A 21,877-nucleotide genomic window follows, 5' to 3' on the forward strand; every position below is an offset into this window, starting at 1 on the left:
ACTTTCCTTTTATTATGGTAAAATATGCATAAGATTTTCTTTTTAAGCATTTTTAAGTGTGCAGTTTAGTGGCCTTAAGTTCATTTCCATTGTTCTGCAACCATCATTACCATCTGTCTGTAGGACTTTTTCATCTTCCTAACTGGAAACTCCATACCCATTAAACACTAATTTTCCATACCCCCTCACCATAGCCCTTGGTAACCATCATTCTACTTTCTGTCTCTGAACTTGATTACTCTAGGTACCTATTATAAGTGGGATCATATAATATTCGTCCCTTTGTGCTGAATCATTTCACTTAGTGTGATGTCTTTATGGTTTATCTGCATTTTAGCATGGTTAAGAATTCCCAGCCGGGCACAGTGGCTCCTGGGCGACAGAGCCTGGGCAACAGAGCGAGACTGTCTCAAATTAAAAAAAATTAAAAAGAATTCCCTTCTTTCTTTCTTTTCTTTTCTTTTTTTTTTTTTTAAAGAAACAGTGTCACTCTGTTGCCCAGGCTGGAGTGCAGTGGCGCGATCTCCGTTCTGTGCAACATCTGCCTCCTGGGTTCTAGTAGCTGGGATTGCAGGTGCACGGCACCATGCCTTGCTCATATTTGCATATTTTGTAGAGACAGGGTTTTGCCACATTGTCCAGGTGGTCTCAAACTCCTGAGCTCAAGCGATTCTCCCACCTCGGCCCAGCAAAGTGCTGGGATTACAGGCGTGAGCCACTGCTCCTGGCCCTGTTTGGTTATTTGAGGAACTGCCGCACTGTTTTTCACAGCAACTGTCCCATATTATATTCCCACTAGCAATGCAGAATGGCTCACCAGCCATTTCACATGATTTCACATCCTCACCAGCACCTGCCATATTTATTTTTTATAATGGCCATATTAATGGAAGTGAGCTGTTGTGCCATCACACCCGGCTAATTTTGTATTTTTAGTAGAGATGGGGTTTCACTATGTTGGTCAGGCTGATCTCAAATTCCCGACCTCAGGTGATTCGCCTGCCTCGGCCTCCTGAAATGCGGGGATTACAGGTGTGAGCCACCGCGCCTGGCTGTGGTTTTTTTTGTTTTTGTTTTTTGAGATGGAGTCTCCTCTGTTGCCCATGCTGGAGGGCAATGGCATGATCTCGGCTCACTGCAACCTCTGCCTCCTGGGTTCAGGCAATTCTCCTACCTCAGCCGCCCTAGAAGCTGGGAATACAGGCGTGCTCCACCACACCCGGCTAATTTTTGTATTTTTAGTAGAGATGGGGTTTCACCATGTTGGCCAGGGTGGTCTTGAACTCCTGACCTCAGGTGATCCGCTCACCTCGGCCTCCCAAAGTGCTGAGATTACAGGCGTGAGCCACTGCGCCTGGCCTTCATTGTGGTTTTAATTTGCATTTTCTTAATGATTAGTGATGTTGGGGCTATCTTTTCATGTTTATTGACCATTTGTTTATCTTCTATGGACAAATGTCTATTCAAGTCTTTTGTTCATTTCTTCCAGGTTGTTATTTTATTGTTGAGTTTTAGGAGTTCTTTATGTATTCTACATGTTAATCCCTTATCAGATATATGATTTGTAAATATTTTTTCCCATTCTGTGGGTTGCCTTTTCACTCTGTTGATAGTATTCTTTGATGCACAAACGATTAAAATTTTTTTTAGTTAAATTTTTATTTTTTTATTTTTTTAGAGATGAGGTCTCACTATTTTGCCCAGTTGGAGTTGAACTTCTGGGCTCAAGAGATCCTTTCATCTTAGCCTCCCAAGTAGCTGGGACTGCAGGCATATGCTACTGTGCCTGGCCAAAAGTTTTTAATTTTGATGAAGTCCAAATTTATTTTTTGTTTTGTTTTGGTATTGTATCCAAGAAATTGTTGTCAAATCCAATGTCTGAAATATATTACCCCTATGTTTTCCTCTAATAATTTTTTTTTTTTTCAACATAGAGTCTTGGTCTCTCACCCAGGCTGAAGTGCAATGGTGCGATCTCAGCTCACTGCAACCTCCGCCTCCCAGGTTCAAGCGATTCTCCTTGGCTCAGCCTCCCGAGTAGCTGGGATTACAGGCACGCACCACCACGCCCAGCTAATTTTTTGTATTTTTAGTAGAGATGAGGTTTCACCGTGTTGGCCAGACTGGTCTCAAACTCCTGACCTCAGGTGATCCACCTGCCTCTGTCTCCCAAAGTTCTGGGATCACAGGTGTGAGCCACTGTGCCCGGCCTTCCTCTAATAATTTTATAATTTTAGCTCTTAGGTTTAGTTTCTTCCTTCATTTTGAGTACATTTTTGTATATGGTGTGAGGTAGGAGTCCATCTTTTTTCTTTTACATGTGGATATCCAGTTTCCCCAATACCATTTGTTGAAAGACTTCCTTTCCCCTTGAGTGATCTTGGGACTCTTGTTGAAAATCATTTGACCATGTATGGGAGAGTTAAATATTTTATCTTTTAAAACCAGTTTTCCTTCTAATTGTAAAAATACGTGTTTTCTGTAGTAAATTTACAAAAGAGGAATTCCCCCATCCACCAGAAAATAACCATACTACATAGAAATAACTACTGGGTTTTTTTGATGTGGGGGATAGAGTCTCGCTCTGTTTCCCAGGCTGGAGTGCTGTGCTGCGATCTTGGCTCACTGCTGCAACCTCCGCCTCCTGGGTTCAAGCGATTCTCCTGACTCAGTCTCCCGAGTAGCTGGGACTACAGGCATGCACCACCATGCCCAGCTAATTTTTGTATTTTTATTAGAGACGGGGTTTCACTATGTTGGCCAGACTGGTCTCAAACTAGTAACCTCAAGTGATCCGCCCGTGTCAGCCTCTTAAAGTCCTGGGATTAAAGGCGTGAGCCACCATGCCCAGCCCTTGTAACTACTGTTAATAGTTGGTAAATTTCAGTTCAGGTTTTTTCTGTGCATAATTATTTATGTGTACACATTTTTAATAGAAATGGGATCATACATATGTACTGTTTTGTGTTTTTAATTTAAAACACAAAGAACTTTCTAGGCTGGGTGCAGTGGCTCACGCCTGTAATCCCAGCACTTTTGAAGGCCGAGGCAGGCAGATCACGAGGTCAGGAGTTCGAGACAAGCCTGACCAACATGGTGAAACCCCATCTCTACCAAAAACACAAAAATTGGCCAGACGTGGTGGCAGGTGCCTGTAATCCCAGCTACTCAGGAGGCTGAGGTAGGAGAATCGCTTGAACCTGGGTAGGGGAGGTTGCAGTGAGCCGAGATCATGCCATTGCACTCCAGCCTGGGCAACAAGAGTGAAACTCCATCTGAAAAAAGAGAAAATAGAAGTCTTTTTTTTCTTTTTTTCCTTTTTTTTTTTTTTGAGACGGAGTCTTGCTCTGTCGTCCAAGGTAGAACGCACTTTTCTTTTCTTTCCCCTCCCCTCCCCTCCCCTCTCGTTTCCGACGGAGTTTCCCTCTTGCTGGAGTGCAATGGCGTGATCTTGTCTCGCTGCAACCTCCGCCTTCTGGATGTAAGCAGTTCTCCTGCCTCAGCCTTCAGAGTAGCTGGGAACTACAGGCGCCCACAACCACACCTGGCTAATTTTTTTTTTTTTTGAGACAGAGTCTTGCTCTGTCACCAGGCTGGAGTGCAGTGGCAGATCTCAACTCACTGCAACCTCCGCCTCCCCAGGTTCAAGTGATTCCCCTCCCTCAGCCTCCCAAGTAGCTGGGATTACAGGCACATGCCACCACGCCTGGCTAATTTTTTGTATTTTAGTAGAGATGGGGTTTTACCTGATGTTGGTCAGGCTGGTCTCGAACTCCCGACCTTGTGATCCGCCTGCCTCGGCCTCCCAAAGTGCTGGGATTACAGGCGTGAGCCACCATGCCCGGCCACACCTGGCTAATTTTTGTATTTTTAGTTGAAATGGGGTTTCACCATGTTGGCCAGGCTGGTCTTGAACTCCTGACCTCGAGTGATCTGCCTACCCTAGCTTCCAAAAGTCCTGAGATTACAGGCGTGAAAAACTTTCTGCATTTAAGTGTTCTATAAATTGGCCAGGCACAGTGGCTCTTGCCTGTAATCCCAGCACTTTGGGAGTCTGAGGCAGGCAGATTGCTTGAGCTCATGAGTTCGAGACCAGCCTGGGCAACATAGTAAAACCCATCTCTACAAAAAAAAAACAAAAAAAATTAGCCATACATGGTGATATGTGTCTGTACTTGCAGCTTCTCAGGAGGCTGAGGTAGGAGGAATGCTTTAGCCCAGGAGGTGGAGTTTTCAGAAAGCTGAGGTCACACCATAGCACTCCAGCCTGGGTGATAGAGCAAGACCCTCTCTGTCTCTCTCTGTCTCTCAAAAAAAAAAAAAGTTGTACAAATTGCTTTTTAAATTTAGTTGTTATTATTAGAGTTTTAACAGCATATAATTTTAAAAGTTTAATGGTTATATACAAGTTGTTATTAAAAAAGGAGTCTTCTGGCTTCTCCACTCTGTCCCATTTTTCATCCTTTGGGAAGTATTCACTTTTAGTAATTTTGGTATTTACCTCCATATCTCAAACTAAGATGCTTGTGTTGCTGGTGATTAATTGTTCAGTTTTAGTCATTATCTACCAGCTTTCCACTATGGAAGATGATTTAACTTTTTCACTGCCCGTCTCATTCCTACTACACATACACAGTTAGATCCTTTTATTTTTCCAATAATGTTACATCTTAATGTTGGTTAGGCCAGTAGTCAGAGTTTAGGACAGTACTCAGAATTTAAGTTATTATGACTCTGTCAATGCTTTTTGTTTTGAGACAGAGTCTCATTCTGCCACCCAGGCTGGAGTGCAGTGGCACTATCTCAGCTCTCTGCAACCTCCGCCTCCCGAGTAGCCGGGACTGCAGGTACACGATACCATGACTGGCTATTTTTTGTATTTTCTGTAGAGACGGAGTTTCGCCATGTTTGTCCTGAACTTCTGATCTCAGGTAATCCTCCTGCCTCAGCCTCCCAAAGTGCTGGATTACAGGTATCAGCCACTGCACCTGGCCAGAAGTACAGTATTTTCTGTTTGGTCTGGTCATGGATTAGTTATGGCAAAATGAGTGATTTAAACAACCATTATCATGACAACTTGAACCTTGATTACTCATTTGCAGAGTTGTTTGTCATCCCCTCACCCATTTTCTTGAGAAGGCCGTTATAAGCAGTTAGCCTCGACATCCCTGGTCCAGCCTCCTAAGTAGCTGGGGCTACAGGCACGCACCATCACACCTGGCTCACTTTTTATACTTTTTGTAGATATGGGGTTTCACCAAGTTTTCCAGGCTGATTTCAAACTCTTGGGCTCAACGGATCTGCCTGCCTTGGCCTCCCAAAGTGCTAGGATTACTGCCATGAGCCACTGCACCTGGCTGGTTATCTCTTTTTTTTGAGAGTAGCGAAGCTGATTGGAAGTTGTGTGTGTGTGTGTACCACTACTGGTACAGCTTTCTCAGATTCATTAGATAAGTTACCTCTTGTACATCTTCTGTCCGACTTGCACATTTTTATCATTGTCTCCTCTCTTGTATGGGTTTTCATTGTGAATTTATTCTAAAGAAAAATGCCTGAAACATATCATATGTTCTCAATAAATGTCGAATGGATGAATGTTGCCATTGTCCTTCTGAGATCGACTAATCAATAATGACATCCTTTCCTTTTAGTCCAGATTTTGCTTCAGGATCCTTCTCAACTTTAGTGTGTCTTGCTGCCCTGGAGATCGGATCTTTTTGCCACCCTGTCTAAAAGGCTAGGGAGCATTACTTACTCATCTCATATTTCCCTCAGCTATTGTCAGGGTTCTTGTCAAGTGTTTGTTTATTGAAAGAATGATTGGTAAAAGTTCAGATAGTAGAGTATTAAAAAGTGTTTACTCATTCAAATATATACCATAAATCAAGGTTATTAATAGTAAAAAAAAAAAATGATTATAGATCTCTATTACATAATCTAGTCATTCCCAAACTCTCAGGAACTCTTACTAATCTTAAAAATTATTGGTACTCTTAAGATTCTTTTTCTTTAACATGGATTTATATCTATTGATAGTTACTATATTAAAAACTAAAACTGGCCAGGTGCAGTGGCTCATACCTGTAATCCCAGCACTTTGGGAGGCCGAGGTGGGCAGATCACGAGGTCAGAAGTTCGAGACCAGTCTGGCCAACATAGCAAAACTCTGTCTCCACTAAAAATACAAAAATTAGCTGGGTGTGGTGGTGGGCACTTGTAATCCCAGGTACTAGGGAGGCCGAGGCAGGAGAATCTCTTGAACTCAGGAGGTGGAGATTGCAGTGAACTGAGATCATGCCATTGCACTCCAGCTTGAGCAACAAGAGCAAGACTCTGTCTCAAAAAAAAAAAAAAAAAAGCTAAAGCTGAAAAATTAAAAAAATTTTTAATAATAATAAACCTATTACATATTAAATCTTTTAGTTTTATTTATTTATTTTTTGGAGACAGGGTCTCACTGTTGGCCATGCTGGAGTGCAGTGGCGTGATCATGGCTCACTGCAGCCTTGACTTCCTGGCCTCTAAGTGATCCTCTTGCTTTAGCCTCCCAGTAGCTGGGACCACAGGCAGGCATGTACCACTGTGCCTGGCTAATTATTTTTATTTTAATCTTTTGTAGAAATGGGGTCTTGCTCCATTGCTCAGGGTGTTCTTAAATTCCTGGCCTCCAGCGATCGTCCTTCCTCAGTCTCCCAAAGTGCTGGGATTACAGGTGTGAGCCACCTTGCCTGCCCTAAAAGTTGTATATTTACATTTAGGTCTATGATACGTTGTGAGTTACATTTTGTGTAAAGTGTGAGATTTAGACAGAGGTTCTGTGTTTTACATATGGAAATAACAATTGTTTCAACATAACTTGTTGAAAAGACTATCTTTTCTGTATTATTATTATTACTATTATTATTATTTTGAGACAGAGTTTTGCTGTGTCACCAGGCTGGAGTGCAGTGGCACAATCTCAGCTCACTGCAACCTCTGCTTCCTGGGTTCAAGTGATTCTCCTGCCTCAGCCTCCCGAGTAGCTGGGATCATAGGCATGTGACACCATACCCAGCTAATTTTGTATTTTTAGTAGAGATGAGGTTTCTTCATGTTGGTCAGGATGGTCTCAAACTCCTGACCTCAAGTTATCCACTTGAGGCCTTGGCCTCCCAAAGTGTTGGGATTACAGGCATGTGCCACAGCATCCAGCCTGTCCTTTCTTTATTGAATTGCCTTTGCGTCTTTGTCAAATATCATTTGGCCCAGAATAGGCAAATCCATACAGACAGAAAGATTTAGTGATTGCCAGGGGCTGAGAGAAGAAGGGAATGGGGAGTGACTGCTAATGGGTATGGGGTTTTGTTTTGGGATGGTGAAAATGTTCTGGGATTAGATAGTGGCAATGGTGAGTATACTACAAAACACTTAATTGTATTCTTTAAAATGGCCACTTATATGGTATGTGCATTATATCTAAATTGTTAAAAGAGCTTAAAAAATGAATTGGCCATATCTGTGTGTGTCTATTTCTGGAGACTTTAAAAATATCTTTTTGATGTATACTTTTTTTTTTCTTTCTAACTTTTATTTTAGGTCCAAGGAGGGTACATGTGTAGATCTGTTCCCTGGGTAAATGTGTGTCTTAGTGGTTTGGTGTACAGATTATTTTGTCATCCAGGTAATACATATAGTATCCAATAGGTAGTTTTTTGATCCTGACCCACTTCCTACCCTCCACCCTCAATGGACTCTTTATTCTGTTTCATGTGTTTATATTTCTATCCCTTTGCAGATAGGTCACTGATTTGATTACTGTAGTTTTATACAGTAAGACTTAAAATCATATAGTGTGTTTCCTCCAGCTTTATTTTTTTATAAAGATTTTGGGTAATTTTTGCTTATTCTCATAGATTTTAGAGTCAGCTTATTTATATGAAACATTCTGCTTAGATTTCAGTTGGAATTGTCTTAAAACTGACAGTTTGTGTGAACTTTGTTTTTTTTTTTAGATGCCCTTTATCAGGTTTAGAAAATTCTGTTCTATTCCTAGTTTTCTGAGAGTTTATACCATGAATGAATACTGACTTTTGTCAGATGCTTCTCCTGTATCACATGATAGGTCATGTGATTTTCATTTTTAGACTATTAATCTGCTGTACTACATGAATTGATTTTTGAATATTGAGTCAGCCTTGCATCCCCAGGATAAACCATACTGGATTGTGGTGTATTATTCGTTGTATGATATTGCTGGATTCAGTTTGCTACTATTTTATGAGAGATTTTCATGTCTTTGTTTTTAAGGGATATGGATCTGTTATTTTTCGTTTTCTTTTTGAGACAGATCTCACTCTGCTGCCTAGCCAGGAGGGCAGTGACGGTATCTTGGCTCACTGCAGCCTCAACCTCCCTGGGCTCAGGTGATCTTCCCACTTTAGTCTCCTGAGTACCTGGGGCTACAGGTGTGCATCACCATGTCCAGCTAATTTTTAGTATTTTTTGTAGAGATGAGGTTTCACCATATTGCCTAGGCTGTTCTCAAACTCCTGGGCTCAAGCAATCCACCCACCTTCGCCTCCCACAGTGCTAAGATTACAAACATGAGCCACCGTGCCCAACCTTTGACTAGTTTTAATATCAGGTTAATGCTGGACTCATAAAATGAGATGGGAAGGGTTTTTTCCTCTTCTTTTTTGGAGAGATTGTATAAAACTTGTTTCATTTTTTTTCTTTAAATGTTTAGTAGAATTTGCCATTGGAAAAAAAAATCTAGGCCTGTATTAGTCCGTTCTCACACTGCTAATAAAGACTTAGCTGAGACTGGGTAATTTGTAAAGAAAAAGAGGTTTAATGGACTCATAGTTCCACATGGCTGAGGAAGCCTCACAATCAGTGAAAAGCAGAGAAGGAACAAAGGCACGTCTTACATGGCAGCAGGCAAGAGAGCGTGTGCAGGGGAACTGCCTTTTATAAAACCATCAGATCTCATGAGACTCACTCACCATCGTGAGAACAGCATCATGGAGGTAACCGCCCCCATGATTCAGTTACCTCCCACTAGATCCCTCCCATGACATGTGGGGATTATGGGAACTACAATTCAAGATGAGATTTGGGTGGGGACACAGCCAAACCATATCATGCCCATATTTTTTAGTACGACTTTTAAGGAGGCCCCTTTCACCTTGGGTGAATTGTAGTAGTTTTTGATGGTTGTGTTCACTTTCTGTGTATAATGTTGTTCATTATATTTCCTAATTATGTATTTATGTCTTTGGAGTCTGTAGTGATAACCCCTGTTTCATTCCTAATATTGATTATTTGTGTATTCTTTTTTCCCAGTTTTCCTAAAAGGTTATAAATTATATTGATCTTTATAAAGAGCCGGCTTTTGGTCTTATTGATTTTTTTTTTTCTATGACGTTTCTGGTTTTAATTTCATTATTATTATTTTGCCTTTTGTTTCCTTCCTCTGCTTGTTTTGAGTTTAGTTTTTTTTTTTTTTCCCCCAGGGGGAAGCTTATATTTTTAATTTGAAACTTTCTCGCTTATTTTCAATTTAAAAATTATTTTAGTATTATATATATATATATATATTTTAAGAGACAGGATCTCTGTCACCTAGGCTGGAGGCAATGGAGCGATCATACCTCATTGCAGCCTCAACCTTCTGTGCTTAAATGATCCTCTCACCTCAGCCTCTTGAGTAGCTAGGACTATAGGCACTCAGCACACACAGTTGAGTATTTTTAAAAAGTTTTTGTAATAACAGGGTCTTGATAGGTTGCCCAGGCTGGTCTTGAACTCCTGACCTCAAGTCCTCCTGCCTTGGCCTCCTGAAGTGTTGGGATTACAGGCCTAAGCCACTGCACCTGGCCTCATTTTTAATATAAGCTTTTAGTGATATAGTTTTTCCTCTAACCATTGCTTTAGCTGCATACCATATGTTACATTTTCCTTTTTGATCAGTTAAAATATTTTCTAATTTGCCTGGGGACTTTGTCTTTAACCATGGCTCATTTAGAACAGGCATTGGCAAACATTTTCTTTTCTTTTTCTTTCTTTTTTTTTTTTTTTTAAAGATGGAGTCTTGCTCTGTCACCCAGGCTGGAATGCAGTGGTATGATCTCGGCTGACTGCATCCTCCGCCTCCCTGGTTCCAGAGATTCTCCTGCTTCAGGCTCCCAGGTAGCTGGGATTACAGGCACACGCCACCATGCCTGGCTAATTTTTGTATTTTTAGTAGAGACAGGATTTCACTATGTTGGCCAGGCTGGTCTCAAACTCCTGACCTCAGGCAATCTGTCTGCCTCGGCCTCCCAAAGTGCTGAAATTACAGGTATGAGCCACTGCGCCCGATCTCTTTTTTCTTTTTCTTTTTCTTTTTTTTTTTTGAGACAGGGCCTTGTTCTGTCATCCAGGATGGAGTACAGTTTTGCAATCACAGCTCACTGCAGCCTCAACTTCCTGGCTCAAGTGATCCTCCCACCTCAGCCTTCTGAGTAGCTGGGACCACAGATGTGTGCCACACATCTGGCTAATTTTTATATTTTTTGTGGAGACAAGTATAGCAGGATGAGCCGCAGACAAAACCTCTCAGACACCGAGTTGTGGAAGGAAGGGCTTTATTCAGCTGGGAGCATTGGCGAGCTACTGCCTTAAAATCCGAGCTCCCCGAGTGCACAATTTCTGTCCCTTTTAAGGGCTCACAACACTAAAGATTTCACATGAAAGGGTCGTGATTGATTTGAGCAAGCAGGGGTTACGTGATAGGGGCTGCATGTACCGGTGGTCAGAATGAAACAGAACAGAGCAGGGAGTTTCACAAAGTTCTTTTATACAGTGCCAGGAATCTTTGGATAACATCGGTTTCTAAGTCATGAGTTGATTTTTAACTACTAGATTTAGACCAGTCAGGCCCAGGCCCGGTTTTGGGCCTGGCACCGGGCTGCCTGTCTTTGGTTTAACTGCCTTGTTTTTTTCTTAAAACAGGTACTGAGTGTAAAACAGTATGAGAGGATCTCTCTCTTTCCTCATTTTCCCCCTTTGAGACTCTCACTTTTTATTAGTGGGAGTTGTTACTCTTATTTTTGCTACTTATGTCTTTTTGTGCAATAGATTGATAGTGATTCATATAGTACACTTGTGCTGAAGCATTTTGGTGAACTAAGGTAGCAATGAAGCTTTTTTATCATTTGAAGAAGTACAGGTAGCAAACAAGGGAGCAGTAAGGAGGTTCTTATTACTATTATAACTTTTATTATAAGAGTTTTAAATCTTCCTAGTGCTGGGAACTAATTTTTAAACATGACTTCAGGGTTGAATTCACGCTACACTTGTATGGGCACATGTGTCAGTTTTGTCATATTTTTAACTATGTCTTTAACTACTTGCCTTTGATTATCTATGTGTAGACAGTAATTAGTAAGGTTAAATTTCTTATAGACCTCTCTTTCAGCTGCTAGCAAGTAGTCAAGAGCCAATCTATTTTGATAGATAGCATTTCTTATCTGAGTTTCTTGCTGGGCCAGCATAGTCAAGGCTTGGCCAGTTTTATTAGTGATGATGTTTAAAACAGCTTGCAACCATATGATTCGGTTGAGTATGTAAATGGGGGCCCAGTATCCCCATGAGCCATCTTGTGTCTAAGTGGCAGGTCTATAGTATTGTATAATTTTTTAGGAGGTCATTTATCATTTTTTTGATTACCTATGGCTATGCTTTGTTTTCCACGGGAAGCATAGACAGGGAAGCCCAGGAGTTCACCTGTTTTTATGGGCAGTAGGAAGAAAGATGGTTTAATAGTGCCAGTAACACAACTACCCGTCCACCGGTCAGGCAGCTTAGTGTAGGCTCTATGTCTGTATATCGAGTATAACCCAGTGGGGCCAGTCCAGTTCCGGTGGAATTCTGGGTGGGCCCAGACAGTCTGCAACCTTGGAAATTTACTGAATGGATCTCTTTCTGTGTAATTGGAACTCCACCATGTCACTGTTTTTTTCGGTACCATTATACAGTTTTTGCCCCAGACAACTAAGTCATCCTATAGAATGAGTGAATTCTTTCCTTTTTCTAGCTATGCAATATTGTCTAATAATTGAGACTTTTATAACCTAGAGATGATCAGGGTGATTTTTTTGGGCCAGGAATTCATCAGGAACTGGGTCTGTAGGCACTAATTGTCGGGGTTCTTTTTTTTTTTTTTTTTGAAATGGAGTCTTGCTCATCGCCCAGGCTGGAATGCAGTGACCTAATCTCGGCTCACTACAAGCTCCGCCTCCCGGGTTCACGCCATTCTCCTGTCTCAGCCTCCCAAGTAGCTGAGACTACAGGCACCCGCCACCATGCCCAGCTAATTTTTTGTATTTTTAGCAGATACGGGGTTTCACCGTGTTAGCCAGGATGGTCTCGATCTCCTGACCTCGTGATCTGCCCGCCTCAGCCTCCCAAAGTGCTGGGATTACAGGCGTGAGCCACCGTGCCCGGCCAATTGTCGGGGTTCTTATGGCCATTGATCTCTTATTACAGTTTCTCCACAAACATAACATGAAGTGACATTTAGAGCCTGGGCTACATGCTCGGCTAATTGCAAAAACAAATTTCTGGTTTTTCCTGGAGTCTCTGGTACTGGCACTTTTAGTTTATCATAGAAAGTCTGAAATACTGGTTCTGGAGAGAGTTTACGAACCTCCTCTTTTACTAAGATACTTACTCTAGGACCTAGTCCTTTTTTATGGATGCCCAGAGATACGTGTTCTCCTTTTTTTTTTTTTTTTTAAACTTTGGGTTTAAGGGATTTGTAATTATTAATTTCAAGGGGTTGCAGCTTCCACCCATACAGGAGGGGCTGCCTTCTGCTTTTTGGAGCTAAACAGAATCTTTTTCATCCTTTTTCTAAGTAGTCTAGATGACACAAGACCAGTAATTACATACATTTGCACATGAGTGTAATTCATGGCAGGTATACTTATTTCCTGCTGTGTAAACCTTTTTTTTTTTTTAATTTAAAGAACTGCATCTTATTATATGCCGATTGCTATTGATAGTGGTACAAGCATGAAATTTTAGGGTTATATGCTTGGAGGCCCCTCTTTCTTCTGTCCTAGCTATTACTTTACTTGTGTCGCCTAGAAAAGGACCAGTCCTTAACTTTATTTTAAAAACTGTGATCATGGGAGGCTTAAAATAGGTCATAACACGCATCACGTTGGTTATTTCCTGGGCTACATACCTTGGATAGAATAGCATTGTACAAACAAGTTTCTTTTAGAGTCCTGGTACACTTATAATAACCATAAAATAATAGGACTGTAGCAATCTTTTGTCCTACCTCAGTGACTTGATGTATATACTGGGAACAGCCCTCAGTCTGAGGAAGGTCAGTTGAAGTCTTTACTGTATAAGTTCAAATTTTAAGGAAAATGAGTCCCACGATGAGTTTCCTCATGCCTTGGCCGTGCGTGGACCAGTCAGCTTCCGGGTGTGACTGGAGTAGGGCTTGTCATCTTCTTCAGAGTCACTTTGCAGGGGTTGGCGAAGCTGCTCCCATCCACATATAGCCTGCCAATCTACTGATGTTTAAAGATGATCTCAGAGGTTGGGCCCACTAGAATAAACTGAGTCCAATACTTTTACACAGTTATGTTTAACTGGGCTCTCTGATACCAGGAGCAAGGTGGCGGGGTTTAGGGTGTTGCAAACTTCAATGGTTATGTGGGGGTTTTCACAGAGCAAGCTTTGGTATCTAGTTAGTGTAGCATTCATTAGCAAGTGGTGTCCTTTGGTATTTATTAAAATTACCACAGCATGGGGGGACTTTATGTTTAGGTTTTGCTTAAGTGTTAGCTTATCTGCTTCTTGTGCTAATAGGGCCGTTGCTGCCAGGGCCTTTGGACATGGGGGTCAGCCTTTGGAAACCCCATCTAGTTGTTTTGAGAGATAGGCCACTGGCCTTGGCCAGGGCTCTACAGTCTGGGTTAAAACTCCAACTGGTTTTTTTTCTCTTTCTGACACATAGAGTATACAGAGTTTTGTCAGGTTAGGTAGCCTCAGGACTGGGGCCGACACGAGTGTTTCTTTTTAACTCATGAAAAGCTCATTGCTGTTGGTTGTAATAGATACAGTTTATCTAATCTACATTTTTATTGACTGTCATCTACCAAAATATTGACTTAAACCCTGTAACTATTTGCTTTCAAGCTTTAAATTGATCTGGTATTCCATCTGGGGCTCCAATTGCATCTAAATAGATGTGAGAGTTGAAAGACCTGTAAGGGGCTTCTCTTGCTTTACGATGTCTTATTATTATTATTATTTTTCCTCTGGTTGATGAAATGCCAGGGTGAAAGGGATAGCCAAATGGACTAAAGCACAAGTGCCACTCTAGTTATTCGGCAGAGTGCCCAGTAAAGGTCCACCGCAATACCACCACACATCCGCTCGGGGATGAACAAGGGCTGACTGATTGATAAGCTCTTGAAAATTCTTAAGCTCACTGCATCCCTTCAGGTCTCCAAGGAATGCTGAGTCTCCTCCCTGCCATGAAAGACACGAAATGAACTTAGTGTTGGGAGACGGAAGCTGGATGGCCCTTGGGGGGCTGACCTGCAGGGACTTTGGGATATAGCAGAGAGAGCTTGGCATGTCTTATTACTCCATGGAAGTAATCCTGGAAATTACTTCATGGAAGTAATCCTAGAATCCTGGAAAAGAGCTACCATGTAGCCCATGCCTGGTCGACTAGAGGACCACCTTAGTGGAAGGGGGACAATCAGGGCCTCTGGCCTGCCATTGCGCGAGCATAACAGTTGCTTTTGTTTAACGTGCAGATGGAATATTTGATCCATTTCAACCAGGCATTTGCATCTTGGTATGCTGTCTTAGGTGCCAAAATTTGTTTTAAGTCTTTAACTTCTATGATCCTCTAGTAAAATGAGTGTTTCCTTTAGCACCTATCTTTATTAGTTTTTAGACCAAAGAAAGCTAAACACCATTTTATATTTAATAATGGTTCTTGTATGATTTTTATACCAGATAAGCTAAATTTTACCTTTATATTAGTGTGTTGTTAATGTTAAACTTAATTTTAATAAAACCTTGTAGACATATTTATCCAATTTTTCATGTTTAACCATAAGGTAAGATTTTATAGACTCTTTTTAACCTTTTATAATTTTTGTTAAAGAGCAGGTTGATGCTTTAAGAAAAACCTGTTGCATTTTTATTTTAATGTCCAGTTAACAGAAAAACTGAATGATACCTTTTTAACTTTAGCTAATATGTTTACACACAGAATTTTTTTACAATTAACGTTTTAAAACTTGCTTAAACTTTCTTTTTTTTTTGTTTTTGAGGCGAGTCTCGCTCTGTCGCCCAGGCTGGAGTACAGTGGCCGAATCTCAGCTCACTGCAAGCTCCGCCTCCCGGGTTTACGCCATTCTCCTGCCTCAGCCTCCCGAGTAGCTGGGACTACAGGCGCCCGCCACCTCGCCTGGCTAGTTTTTGTATTTTTAGTAGAGACGGGGTTTCACCGTGTTAGCCAGGATGGTCTCGATCTCCTGACCTCGTGATCCGCCCGTCTCGGCCTCCCAAAGTGCTGGGATTACAGGCTTGAGCCACCACGCCCGGCCTAAACTTTCAAAACAATACTTTTTTTAACCTTTTAATGTAGGTAAAAATCCACATTCTTATGCCTCCTTATAATCTTTTTACCAAAGGTGTGTTTTACTTTTTTTATACACCTTGCACATAAACTGATTCTTCAGTAGTACTCAGGAAGCTTTATTACTTTTAAATTATACAACAGTTTTTGCATAAAATTTTTTTTATAACCTTTTTACTTTCATGACTTTCACGGACAATTTTTTGACATGTCTCAACTTTCTGACTTAGTACAAACATTTTTTTCTTTAACAACCAGTTAATTTATTTCAGGACAAGAATTTACCAAATAACATTATTTTTGTATAAATTCTGCCTCCCCACTTTTTTCCCTTTCTTGAAATTTTTTAACATAGTTCCTAATGGGGTGGGCTTATTTGTGCTTGACCCATGCTTCTAGAGAAAACACCACACTTACACCACACGCACACCACAAAATAAACAGGTAAAAAGGGCACACACACACTTCTGCAGTTTACACCAAACCAAAATCAAAACCAAAATCAGAGTATCCAGAAATCCAAGCCAGGTCAAAACCAAAACCAAAGTATCAAGCAGTCCAAGTCAAGTCAAAAACAAAAACCAAAGTGCCAGTACAGGCACACCGTGGGTGATCAGGCCACGCTTCCACTCAAATGGAGTAGGCAAATTCCCAAGACCAGTCCTGTCAAGCAATTCAAACCAAGTCAAAACCAAAACCAACATCATAGTGCCAATAAAGGCACACCATGGGTGATCAGGCCACGCTTCCACTTAAATGGAGTGGACAAGTTCCAAAGACTAGTCTTACCAAGTTTCAGATGTCCAGACTCCAAGTGCCAGTTCCTTCCCGGTGTTCAGCCACTGTGTTAATCCTCTGCGGGGGCCTGCTACGTGCTGCTCTGGGGCGAGGCGTTCCACCTGGGCAATTGCCTACCCGGGAGCACTCTTTGGATCTCCTCACTCAGGCTGGCCGGGGTCCCCCGCAGGTATGCTCCACAGGGTAGGCCTGAGCTGCCTAAGGGGCTGCCTCGGCTGTCCCTCAGTCATCTCACTTCCTGTTAGGGAACCAAGAAATGTAGCAGGAGGAGCCGCAGACAAAACCTCTCAGACACCGAGTCGTAGAAGGAAAGGCTTTATTCAGCTGGGAGCATTGGCAAGCTACTGCCTTAAAATCTGAGCTCCCCAAGTGCACAATTTCTGTCCCTTTTAAGGGCTCACAACACTAAAGATTTCACATGAAAGGGTTGTGATTGATTTGAGCAAGCAGAGGGTACGTGACAGGGGCTGCATGCACTAGTGGTCAGAATGAAACAGAACAGAGCAGGGAGTTTCAAAATGTTCTTATACGTTGCTGGGAATCTATGGATAACATCGGTTTCTAAGTCATGAGTTGATTTTTAACTACTAGATTTAGGCCAGTCAGGCCCAGGTCAGGTTTTGGCCCTGGCGCCGGGCTGCCTGTCTTTGGTTTCAATTCCTTGTTTTTTTCTTAAAATAGGTACTGAGTGTAAAACAATATAAAACAATATGAGAGGGTCTCTGTCTTTCCTCACAGGGTCTTGCCATGTTGCTTAGGTTGGTCTTGAACTCCTGAGCTCAAGCAATCCACCTGCCTCGGCCTCCCAAAATGCTGGAATTACAGGTGCGAGCCCCCGTGCCCAGCCAAACATTTTATTAAGAAATAAATTTTTTTATTTTATTAAGAAAATAAATATGTTAGGCCAAAGTGTAATACCGTCTGTGTTGCAGTTATTTAACTCTGCCGTAGTAGTATGAAATCAGCCATACACAACATATAATTGAATGAGCATGGCTTAGTTCCAGTAAAGTGTTATTTATATAAAATCAGGCACTTTGCCCTGTTGTTATTAATTTTCAAGTGTATGTAGAGTTTCTTGTTATCTTGCTGTTATTGATTTCTAGCTTAATACCATTAAGCTAGAATATACTAGCTTGTTATCAGAGAATATAGTATGTATGATTTCAGTTCTTTTAAATTTGCTAAAATTTGTTTCGTGACCTGGGATATTATATAGTCTCTTGGTGTATGTTCCTTGTGAGTTTGAATGTGTATTCTGCTTTTGTTGGGTGGAGTGTTCTATAAATGTCAGTTCCAGTTGTTTGATGGTTGTGTTTAAGTTCACTGACATCATCCGGGTGTCCTATAATTCACTTTAATTCTATCACTAATTGCTTCAAGTTAATGCAGACCCCGCAGGTTACAGGGCTCAGTCCCACAAAGCCGCCTTCACTTCAGACTGTAGCACAAGCCACTCAAATTTTCCCTGGTTGAGTGTAAGTTTGGGCCTTCCCACAATCCCCTTGGGTTTAATAATTTGCTCAGAATGACCCACAGAGCTCATGAAAGTGCTATACTTAAAATTACCTTTTTATTATAAAGGATATGAATGAACAATCAGATGAAGAGGACTATATGATAAGTTTGTAAGGCTCCCAAGCACGGGAGCGTCTATCCTCGTGGAGCCAGAGTGCACCACCCTCTTGGTACATCAGTATGTTCACCAACCAGGAAGCTCCCTGAGCCTTGTTGTTCAGAGTGTTCCCCCCCCTCCCAATTTCTTTTTTATCTAGCTGAATTTAAGATTTACAGAGTTTTTAATATCCAGAGTTCAGGGCTGGGCACAGTGGCTTATGCCTGTAATCCCAGCGCTTTAGGAGACTGAGGTGGGAGGGTCGTTTGAGTCTAGGAGTTCAAGACCAGCTTGGGCAACAAACCCAGACCCTGTCTCTACAAAAAGTGAAATGAGCTGGGTGTGGTGGCACATGCATGTAGTCTAGCTAGTTGGGAAGCTGAGACGGGAGGACTGCTTGAGCCCAGGAGTTCGAGGCTGCAGTGAGCTACGACTGCACCACTGCACTCCAGCCTGGGCGACAGTGAGACCCCAAAGTGCTAGGATTACAGGCGTGAGCCACCATGCCTGGCCTAAATTTTTAATTTCTTTCTTTATGTCTCTTATTCTTTCCTGAGCCTTTATATCTTTTTATTCATTTCTAGGGTGTTCACCTTTATTTCTTGGAGCATTTTTGCCTGATAAATCCTAAATCTGTGTCATCTTGACATTTGTATCTATTGATTGCACTTTCATATATAAATTGAGATATTCTTGGTTCTTTGTGTGCTTGGTAATTTTGGATTGTATGCCCAACATTAAAAGTGTTTTTTTTTTTGTTTTTTGTTTTTTGAAATTTGAGTCTTACTTAAATTCTGTGGAGAATGTTGATTTTTTTTTTTTTTTTGAGACGGAGTCTCATTCTGTCACCCAGGCTGGAATGTAGTGGCACAGTCTCGGCTCACTGCAACCTTTGCCCCCGGATTCAAGCCATTCTCCTGCCTCAGCCTCCTGAGTAGCTGGCGCTACAGGCACCTGCCACCACGCCTGGCCTAATTTTTGCATTTTTAGTAGAGACAGGGTCTTGCCATGTTGCCCAGGCTGGTCTCGAACTCCTGACCTCAAGAGATCCACCTGTCTCAGCCTCCCAAAGTGTTGGGATTACAGTTGTGAGCCACCATGCCCAGCTGAAGTAATTATTTTCTGTGTGACTATGGCACAAACTCAGTATGCAATGGATGCAATGGGTTATTTTTTAAAAATTCTTTTAGTTCCATAGGTTTTTGGGGAACAGATTGCAGTAGATTATTGGTTTCAGTTTGTTTTGAATTGTCCTTTATTTTTAGTGTGTTTTAAAATTTTTGTCTCTTGAACATGCCATCATTCGTTTTCTGAACAAAATGCTAAATTTATTGTGTGATATACAAGGGAGAGCCATAATTGTAGAACGTAATTTCTCTGAATGAAACAAACTGCCCAACCAGGTGCAGTGGTTCATGCTTATGATCCCACCATTTTGGGAGGCTGAGGTGGGAGGATCACTGGAGGCCACGAGTCTGAGACCAGCCTGGACAACATAGTGAGACCCTGTCTATTAAAAATAAACAAAGAAACAATGTTATCCAGGTATGGTAGTACGCTCCTGTAGTCCCAGCTCCTTGGGAGGCTGAGATGGGAAGATTGCTTGAGCCCAGGAGTTCAAGGATATAATGAGCTGTGATTGCACCACTGCACTTCAACCTGGGTGACAGAGCAATACTTGGTTTTAAAAGAAAAAAGAAAAGAAACTGCTAGTCTTAAATAGGATTTGAGGAATTATGGAGTTCAGGGATTGGTGAAGTAGGAGTATTTAGGAACTGATTGACCTTTTATTATGTAAATGTGGTTATGAATTGTGGTGTTGCTGACTGGTGACTTGCTGAAGTGATATCACTCATTCAGAGCTTCCTTTGATGGGCGTAGGATGGGTTTAACACCAGTTCTGGTGATTACTTGTTGTTATGGTCCTTTCTGGAATTTGGAGTTTAGAACTTTTTTTTTAATCATACGTAAAACATTTACATGTTTCCAGAATCAAAACTATATCATAAGATGCATTCACGGAAGTCTGGCTTTCTTCCTTATCCATTCCATCATTTTTTTCTTTCTTTTTTTTTTTTTTTTGAGACAGGATCTTATTCTGTCACCCAGGCTGGAGGGCAGTGGCACCTTCACGGCTCACTGCAACCTCAACCTTCCAAGCTCAAGTGATCCTCCCTGCTCAGACTCCTGAGTAGCTGGGACTACAAGTACGTGCAAGCACATCTGGCTAATTTTTAAATTTGTTGTAGAGATGGGATCTCCCTGTGTTGCCCAGGCTGGTCTCAAACTCCAGGGCTCAAGCATACCTCTTGCCTCAGCCTCCCAAGATGCTGAGATTACAGGTGTGAGCTACCATGCCTGGCCTTTTTTTTTTGCATTCTTTTGAGTAAAGGTTGAAACAGTCTGCAGGCCAAATTTGGCCCACTTTTTTTTTTTTTTTTTTGTAAATAAGATTTTGTTGGAGCACAGCCATACTCATTCATTTACATAATTGTGTATGGCTTTTGTGCTACAGTGGCAGAATCGAGTAACTATAACAGAGAATACAGTATGTGGCCTAGAGACTAAAATATTTACTCTCCAGACCTGTATTGAAAAAATTTGCTGACTCCTGCTACAAAGAATCATTTTCATTAAGTTTTAGCTTATCTGTCCTTCTTTTCCTTTCTTTTTAGAAAACAAAAGCAGATACTTAAATATACTCAACATTTATCTCCTTTTTCTGCAAAGTATAGCATACTATAAACCCTTTACTGTCTTGCCTTTTTTCACTAAACAATGTATCTTGAAAGTCACTCTGTATCAATATCTTTTTCATTCCTGGACTAGGTTACAGTTTTCATCTCCTTTAGGCTGTATTTTTGTGCTATATCTTCATTTTCTACAGGTATGCTGTTCATCTTACTAATATCCTCTTTTTCTTAGAACGTCATCGTATCAGGTTTAGTCAACAACCATTTTCTTTGTTAGTATTTATTTCCTATACATTTTAAGTGCATTTTGTAACATTAAAATATTATTAGCTGTAATGATTTTAAGCTCTAAGTTACAAACTGTAAGCAGTTGTAAATTAGATACTGTGTCTTTTCAGCAGTATATTGTACTCAGGATAGTCATCTACCTAGTTCAAGTGCCATGACATCATGCTTGCCCTATAATCTAACAATCTCAGTTATTATAAATAATACCTGTGTTTTAACAGTATCTTTGTAACGCCTAGCTATTTCACTGGGCATCTGTAATGGAAAGATATGTGGTTTTAAAAAATATGCATTAAACATTTCTGGGTCTTTTTCCCCTTCTTCCCAACAAAGTAGCCAAACTAATGTATAGTATTAGTAGTGCTTCCTGATGTTGGAATGTTATTTGTGTTGATTAGTTAACCCTAATATACTGCCACTATTTTTTGTTGTTGTTTTAGGTTAAATGGAAACCACCCTTGGGAACTGGATGCCTGTGTAACTGTTCTACCATAATCAGTGTATTGCAATGAGCGGGGGAGGAGAGCAGCCGGATATCCTGAGTGTTGGAATCCTAGTGAAAGAAAGATGGAAAGTGGTGAGTGTACATCTCAGAATGTGTATGTGTGTGTGTGTGTATACATATCGGGATAATTTTTGGTATCCTGATAAAAATAGCATTTCATTAGGAAATATTATATACATTACTTATATGCCTAAAGCAGTTATTTACAGTTATTTTTCTATGATTAAGCTCTGTTTATACCCTAATTCTTACTTTTCATATAGTACTAAATTTTTGAACAAATGAAAAAAATACAGTGTTTGAAATTACAATGAGCTGGCCGGGCATGGTGGCTC

The 21,877-nt window shown here is 41.1% G+C and overlaps 1 protein-coding gene across 3 annotated transcripts in view; it reads left to right on the forward strand.

Moving 5' to 3' along the window:
• LOC111529164 (tau-tubulin kinase 2) overlaps positions 1–21,877 on the forward strand; it is a 178,174-nt gene that overhangs the window by 17,157 nt on the left and 139,140 nt on the right. For all 3 annotated transcript variants that reach the window (XM_023196021.2, XM_023196023.2, XM_023196022.2), the window contains exon 2: positions 21,478–21,614. In XM_023196021.2, coding sequence (XP_023051789.1) covers positions 21,546–21,614 — 69 coding nt within the window. In that variant the 5' untranslated portion in view covers positions 21,478–21,545. The remainder of the gene's footprint in view (positions 1–21,477; positions 21,615–21,877) is intronic.

This window comes from Piliocolobus tephrosceles, unplaced genomic scaffold (genome assembly GCF_002776525.5).
Source record: "Piliocolobus tephrosceles isolate RC106 unplaced genomic scaffold, ASM277652v3 unscaffolded_110, whole genome shotgun sequence".
NCBI classification, from domain to species: Eukaryota; Metazoa; Chordata; class Mammalia; order Primates; family Cercopithecidae; genus Piliocolobus; species Piliocolobus tephrosceles.